This window comes from Merops nubicus, unplaced genomic scaffold (assembly GCF_000691845.1).
Source record: "Merops nubicus isolate BGI_N331 unplaced genomic scaffold, ASM69184v1 scaffold12273, whole genome shotgun sequence".
Lineage (NCBI taxonomy): Eukaryota > Metazoa > Chordata > Aves > Coraciiformes > Meropidae > Merops > Merops nubicus.
Window position 1 is genome coordinate 80 of NW_008601010.1, and position 7,878 is coordinate 7,957.

The following is a 7,878-nucleotide window of genomic DNA, read 5'->3' on the forward strand; positions in this document are numbered from 1 at the left end:
CATCAAAAGGTTCTAAGGCAAAGTGCCACATGGCAGGTGTAATAATGCGTGTTCCTGTAAGAGAACACAGTCATACTCAATTTCATATAATGCATCACTTATCTGTATGCCAACAGAGCCTTAACTATATCATTATAAATAAGACATCCTTAAGCTAAAACAAGCACGTAGAGCGTAAAACCAAAGTGAAGCAATGCAGAAATTCCATGCACCCCTTAGTCCTTGCTAGCAGAAAACAGGGCTCTTAAGCAGAGGTGGAATATTAAGCTGTATGTAGGGGTGGGGAGGCCCAGCCAGGGAAGGTGGGATTGGGTAGACGGTGCTTTTCTGGCTGAGGTTGGAGTTAGAGCTGCTCATTTTCTTTGTCTGCTGGAGCAAGATTAACAAGATGAGAGCAATCCCTTGCAAGGTACTACTGCTAGATGTGAGAGAATTAAAAATTTTTACATGGTCAGTATTGTTCTTTCCTACAGGATACAATCAACAAATTGGAGAACGAGCTGCGCACCACGAAGAGCGAGATGGCTCGGTACCTGAAGGAGTATCAGGACCTGCTCAATGTGAAAATGGCCCTGGACATCGAAATTGCAGCATATAGGTATGGTGGGGGCAAGGCTGTAGTAAGCCAGACCTCAGATCAGGTTCCCATTCTCTCTTCCAAGAGTTAATTTTATTTATCATTCCTCCAACAGAAATTGCATAGGTAGATGTCAGGGTTTAATCAGGTCTTCTGCCATGGGAAGCAGCAGTGCTTTTGAGGTAAAATATTTGCTTAAAGCAAAATCTTCAGTGAGTGTAACAGTATATATACATTCAGGACTCTTAGCTTGGCAATATATGATCTCAGTTTCTCCATCTTTACACGTAAAAATATCTCTTCTGTACTGGCAGTGAAGAGATTTTTGTATCAGTGGAGCTGCTTAAGAGATGGCTGTGTTCTCAAAGTCAGAAATCCCTCAATGGTTTTAAGAACAGGTTTTGTTTCTAACTCAGAGGCAATCTCTTGCAAAGGAAGTATTTTACAGTAGAACTGTTGCTAAATTACTGTTTAGTGTTCTGTCCTTGGATAGAATTGCAAATGCCAAGATGAGTTTCTGTGAATGCCACAAGGGGGAATACTGAGAGAGTGGCTCTAAACCTGATTAGATGGCTACACATAACATCAAATTCTGTGCAGCCCTGCAGGCTGCCAGAGCACACCTCTGAGTTCACCTGCTATAGGAACCTAATCCTAGAGGGTTTTTTCCCCACATTATTTCTTCTGACAAGGAGAAGTATTAATTCACCAGTACTACACACCTCTGAATTATTCCAAGAAGACAGTGTTTGATTATAGGCTTGATTTTGCACTCCTGTGTATGCAGTCTAGGGCTTGTGCTGCTCTAAGCATTGTAGTATCTTGGTCCTTAGCTGAAATCTGCTGAACTAAGTCCTTTCTTGTTTCCTTTTCTCCTAGAAAACTGCTGGAAGGTGAAGAGACCCGACTCAGTTTCACTAGTGTTGGAAGCATCACCAGTGGCTACACCCAGACTGCCCCAACCTTTGGCAGGTCTGCCTACAGTGGCCTCCAGTCCAGTTCCTACCTGATGACAACCCGTACCTTCCCCACGTACTACTCCAGTCATGTCCAGGAAGAGCAGATTGAAATAGAGGAAACAATTGAGGCTGCTAAGGTGGCAGAAGCCAAGGCAGCCCCAGGAGAAGAAGGTGAGGAGGAAGAGAAAGAGGAAGGTGAGGAAGAAGCGGGAGGTGAAGAGGCAGAAGAAGAGGAGGAAGGTACTTAGAGCTACTCTCAGATCCCTCTTTCATGCTTCACCCTGCTCATATGGCATAAACCCCAGAAATCCTAATGACCAAGTCTGATAATTAGACCTCTGTCATTGCTCAAATGAGCAAAGGACCATGGGATGAAGCACACAGCACCTAGGCAGGAGAGCCTGAATATTGCGTGGAGGAGAAGGTCAGTGTTCAGTGTCAGGCAGATTATGGGATTGATAATAGTCCCCTGGAAATCACAGGGTGATTTTCCATTCAGGCTTCCAAAACCAAGACTGGTAATACTTCAGTAGTGTGTGATGTTAGCACCAAACAGTATGTACCTCTTACAGACATCCTCAAAAAGGAGGAACAAGGTCACCCTGAGCTAAATACTAATTCCCAGAGAGTAGCCTGTGATAACAGAAACATCAGCTGCTGTCTGTGGATGTAACTGTTGGCTTCAGAGAACTGCCTGAAGTCTAAATAGTTTCCTTGTTCAAAAAAGTATATGCTGCTTCCTTGCTGCCCCATAATTCATTTACCAAACTCACTTTTTGAAGAAAATAGAAAAGGGATGTTATCCAGACTTGCTTTTTCCCAACTTCATTTGCATAGCTCTGAAGGATTTAACGTAAAAATTCCTCAAATAGATTTGTTGCAATTGAACTCTTTGAGGAGTTTATTAGTGTAGAGATTAATTATTATGTTAGCTAAAGAGCCAGTTGCAGAGCAAAGGCAAGATTTCCATTTTGAACTCAAGTCTTGGGATAAGACTTAAAGCAAGGAGTTCAGCATCAATATTTTTTCAAGCCGTGATTTTGAAAAGAGCAATAACATCTTTTTTTTGAACTCAAGTCTTTGGATAAGACTTAAGCAAGGAGTTCACCATCAATATTTTTCCAAGCCATGATTTTGAAAAGAGCAATAACATCTTTCACTCCCTCTGAAATCTGGGCTAAGTTGCTGTATAGGTTTGTTCTGCCTTTCAAGTCCCAGATAAATGTCTCTGCTCTCATGCAAAATGATCTGCTGGCCCCATCCTGCTTAGCTGGCTGCTGTCCAAACGTGGGGGCTGAGTCCTATTTAACTGGGGTTAGGGTGATGCCTAGATGTGAAATACATCCTTTTGTCTTTCAAAGGTGCTAAGGAAGAATCTGAAGAAGCCAAAGAGGGTGAGGAAGAGGAAGGAGAAGGGGAAGAAACAGCAGCTGAAGAAGCAGAGGAGTCTCAGGAAACTGCTGAGGAGACTGGTGAGGAGGAGAAGGAAGAGAAAGAAGCAGCAGGAAAGGAAGAGAGTGAAGTGAAGAAGAAGGCTTGAAATTTTTTTTAGGCAGTCTAGCTTTCTCATCAGGTCAACAGGATAAATGATGATTGACTGAGCTAAAATTGCAGTCTCACATATTTAATTCAGTGACCATTGAGGTTTAAAGTTAATGATCTATGATGTTTCTCTCTGTGCAGAGTATCAGTTTGCTTGCAGAGCACCCACTGGCTTGCTCCCTGAATGCCGCATGGTCTACACGTATGAATTCAGGGGTTGTGTCTTTCCTGGGTGATTTGGAACTTAGCATTTAAAATGGGGGGAAAAAAATAAGTTGTGGGAATGAAAGTTACCTTTAACTTGCATTTAAAATAATTCTGGAAACCTTGGGTGGGTGAAATAAAGGAGGCTTCAATAAGTATGTGCAATAAAGCTAGTCAATAAAGTTACAGAAATGCTTACACAGATTCCTGGTGTGTGTCATGTGTCACTAATGCACTTAAAAGGTTGATAAAGTCATGTATCAAACTCCTCTTCCAAGGCTGGGTAATAGGATATGGGATATTGGTTTCTGTCTCTTGCTGATAAGCTTGGGGGGACTAATAGGTAGACAGAAATTTTTGATGGCCCTGTAAAATTTCACATGGAAATCTTAAGATTTTGGGAAGACCCTGATGTCCAAATGTGCTGTTAGCTTTGTGATGGGTCTCACTGGGCTGTGGGGTGCACACAGGCAGGAACTCTTTTGCTTTCTGAAAAAGAAATTTTAATGAATGATTATAGAAGCAAAGTGCAAATGGGGCTGTTAAACATTGGTAGGAAGATGTTCCACGTGACAGATCAGTGCTGAAAGAGAGTGACTGTGGATGTAGCTGAGACTTGAGGCAATGGCTGTATATTTATATTTGAGGAGAAATAAAAAGGCTGTGGTGAGGTGCTAGAGGGAAGGACAATGTGGGGGGGAGTTTTCTCTGCTGCATGGGTGAGCTGCTTTCCCAGGGTCCTACCTTGGACTAAAGAGATTCACTTTCTTCTGGGGACTTGTCAGGGCCTTTTAAAGTTTTGAGTGTGAGCTAAAGAAAGGCACAAAATAGGAACAGCTCACACAGCAGCAAATCCTGGCAATTCTGAAACCTGTGTCCTGTGGTCTGTGCCTATTTATTTCCAATTAGCTGAAGATGGATAAAATCCAACCTTGTGCTAAGGGCAGGTACCAGAAAAATGCTGCAAATTAAACCATTTAAAATAAACCCATATGAAAATGGCCATTACATGGTTTCATGAAAACTTTTCAGTCATATTTAGCTTGGTGGATATTGGGGTAACTTAAATTTGTACACTGACTGGTATTGGTTGATTAGCATTGGTTCTCCTTGGTGCCTGTGTTCAGAGAGAAAGGAAGTGTCTCTTTACACAGATTTTAGGGGTTTTACAAAAGCATCTCCCTTTTCAGTGTTGAAAGAGCTATAAAAAACAACAATGGATGAGGGAAGCACTGAAAACAATTCTTTGCTTTCACATGCCCAGGAAAAACACCAGGAGGAAGAAAAAGCAGCTTCAGTAAAACTATTCAGGAACCAGAACTTCTATACATCTGTAATAATTCCAGTTCCTCCTGTCCAGGGGATTGCACTATCATTTTGAAATGCTTAATTTTTTCCCTCCTTCTTGGGGGTTTTGATGCTTTTGAGAACAAGAAGGCAAGTAAATTATTTTTCCCTTTCTTAAACAAATCTTATTGAAGTCTTTCTTTTCATATTTCCCTTCTGCTTTTAATGGAGATATTTCTACATGTGTTCCTAAAACTTACTCTTACAAAGCAGATTTTACTCTGTCTCTAGGAAAGCTGTGGTGAGAAGTGGGAGGTACTTGCAGAACCACGGGCCAGAGACTCAAGCATGCTGTTTGCTCAGAGCTTTTAAAAGCTGTCAGTGGGATTGCAGGAGAGCTGCTCCTTTTGCTATGGGATACCCTTGGTGCAAACAGCACAACACTGAGTCTGAGATGGTCCTTGGAAATTCTGCCCTAGCAGAAACTGCTTAGCATGGCATTTCAGCTGGGAGAGAGGTTCTGCTCCTGCGTGTTATGCACCAGACCAGGACTCATCACAGCCATTAAAGCCAAGAGAGCATTCACTAAACTGGCCTTTATTAAAACCACTGTCTCATCCTGACTTTCTCCAAGAGCTCTGAGCTCCTTTTAACTTTTCAATACTTGCTTTTGCTTCCTTTTTCGTGTCTTGGTTTTGTGTTTTGTGTTGGTTTGGATTTTTTTTTTCAGATAAACTCCATCTAGTCCTTTGCATCCCTTTCACTCCTGGGAAGCAGCACAGCTTGCAGCTCTCCCAAGTGTTGCAGCCAGGCTGCCAGGGACGCTCTCAAAGCAGCACTTTCAGAGAGGCAGCAGCAAACACACTTTTCCCTGCAGTGTATCTCAGCCCTATCCCCAGCCCTTATGTTATTTTTAATGTATTGCAGCTAGAGGAGAGACTTCACGACTGCAGGAGATGTGTGAGTCACAGCCATGGCAGTGAGCTGCAGAGTGACAAGCTGCAGTGACCGTCCAGCCTGGCTTGTCAGCCCACCCTGCCTTGCTGCTAACCTGGAGAGAGGGAGGATGGAAACCTGGGTTTGCCTGCTGAGATGGCCTCGGGGTTGTGGGGATCCTACTGGCAACCCTGGTTTTACCTCTGAAGCCCCAGGAGCTGGCTTTGACGCAATGCAGTAGAAGCAGGCAGAGGGAGACACGACAGAAACTTTAACCCAAGTTGCAGCTGTGAGGAAAGCCAGGAGCCTGTCCCTGAGCTTCCTCTTATTTGGGCAGACAGGGTCTGGATCGTGCTGAGATCTCATCATGTGGAAGACAAACACAAGGTGGTCCTGAGTGCTTTTCTTGAGATACACACACTCCCCCTCCACTCAGCAAGAGGAAAACTTGTGCAGGTAGAATATCCAGATTCTAGGGATTTACCTTCTAGTGACTAAATAATTGACAATTCATCATTTGCTGCCTTTCTGGATTAGTTAAGGAGGTTTAATCCTGAGCTCAGAAGGAGGAAAGCCCTTGTGTGAAGGGGAAAAGAACAGACCCTGATACCTGGAGAAAATTCTAGTGCCTGACTCATCTCCCTGGCAAATGCAACCTGTTTTGTAACACTTCCCAGCTTGTTTCCACCTGGAATTGAGTTCTGGGATACTGAAAATCTCTTAATTGTAGCATCTCCCCAAACCAATAGTAAAAATGTCCTGTCTTGGAGCCCTGAAGTCACAGGGGTCCTCACAGCCCACTTTAAATAAGATGTATAAATCTTCACAGTAATTTCCTTTAATTATTATTTTCCTTCCATATTGATTAATGAACTTCTGTGTCTGAAAGTAATTAATCCCTTCACTGGTTATGCACAGTCTGAAGGAGTAATTGGGGCAGAACAGGCAAATAACATACTATTTATGCATCTCTGCCCTGGAATTATGCTATCTTTTGAAACTGATTGCAGATGTCAGTAGACAAAACCTCTTGGCAACATTAAATGTTAATCAGTTCTTATAGTTTTATAAATATTTAGAAATGTGCTAACCAGTTGCTTATTTCTCTTAGGATTTGATGGAAACATTTGCAGTGGGAAATGGACTAAACTCAGAAATTTATTTTGTCTGTTAGAGCAGAGGGAAAAAAAAAGCTGTTTTAAGTAATAGCTAAAGGCTGCAATATGTTTTGGGTGGAAAAGGGGGAGAAGGAGACTATTTTGACATACTCATGCCAGTGGGCAGCCCAGGAATTTGCCTGCCATGCAGGCTGAATTCCCCAAACCTGTTGGGAAAGTGGAGGTACCCTGTGTGGAAGGGTTGATAGATGCCCCAGTACAAGAAGCTGCACTCCTGGCTGGACTGCCAACGTGAGAGCAGAATCAAAATAACACCAGTTATAATCTCTAGGTCATTGTAGCTGTATCCTACCAGAACTGAAAATAAAATGTGGCATGAAAAATAGCCAGGCAGGTTGGGATCCCACCCCTGTGTCATCCCACACCAGGAGTGCTGGGGAGTCCACCACTGACTCCAGCATTTACCTCACTCTACAACGTGACCCTTCTTCCTCTTGGTGCTGGAGATGCTTGACTTTCTCTGCTGAGGGGTGGCAGCCCACTGGCTTCACAGTTTGTGACGTTTTAGCAGAGTCTAGAGTTTATTTGGAAGCATATAAATAGAAAGTTTTATGTTAAATACTGGTCTCTGGTTTAGTTTTGGGGTTCCGTGGTGGTGGTCTCTTAAAAATTTTATTGGATCCAAGAGAAAAATAGCTTCAGGTCTCACAAACCATGGGGAATTTCTCTATTTTAACATAACTTGCTGCAAACACTGACAATAGTTGAGGGTGACTGGGCTACTTAACTCCTTATTCACAAAGGTACAGTTATTTTTATGTCATATACACAAGGAACTCACAACTAAGCTCGCTACAGAGAAGCTGCCATTTAATTTGCTCACTCTGCTTTAATTAAACGTCACTCAGGCAGCAAGCTGTTGAGTGCAGATCTCCATTATTGATATCAGCAGGAGAAACATTCATTACTTTGCTACACAAAGACAGTCAGATTTATTTGAAAGGCTTATCTGCTGCGGGCTCGCTGCAATTTCTCCAGTGAAGAAGATGCAGAACTCTTTCAATTAAAAACTACTTGATCTTCAATTATTGATAGGATAAAGAATTGGAAGGCATAGGCAAACTATAGATTTTGATCAGACCCTCAATTAGTAAACAGATTTCAGGGCAGTCTGGGAACTGAACCCAGGCTTAAGAATGATTTGCATTTCTTTGCTGGTTATGGGCAGTAAGGCAGTAGGAGTGTTCTTCATTGT

The 7,878-nt window shown here is 42.6% G+C and overlaps 1 protein-coding gene across 1 annotated transcript; it reads left to right on the forward strand.

Annotated features, from left to right (window-relative positions):
* The first annotated feature begins 473 nt into the window (after window positions 1-473).
* On the forward strand, window positions 474-3,486 carry LOC103770606 (neurofilament light polypeptide-like). Its single transcript, XM_008937873.1, has 3 exons — window positions 474-598; window positions 1,457-1,776; window positions 2,898-3,486. Exons 1-3 carry the CDS (start codon window positions 522-524, stop codon window positions 3,074-3,076), a joined length of 576 nt encoding a protein of 191 aa, XP_008936121.1. The 5' UTR covers window positions 474-521; the 3' UTR covers window positions 3,077-3,486.
* Window positions 3,487-7,878: the final 4,392 nt, after the last annotated feature.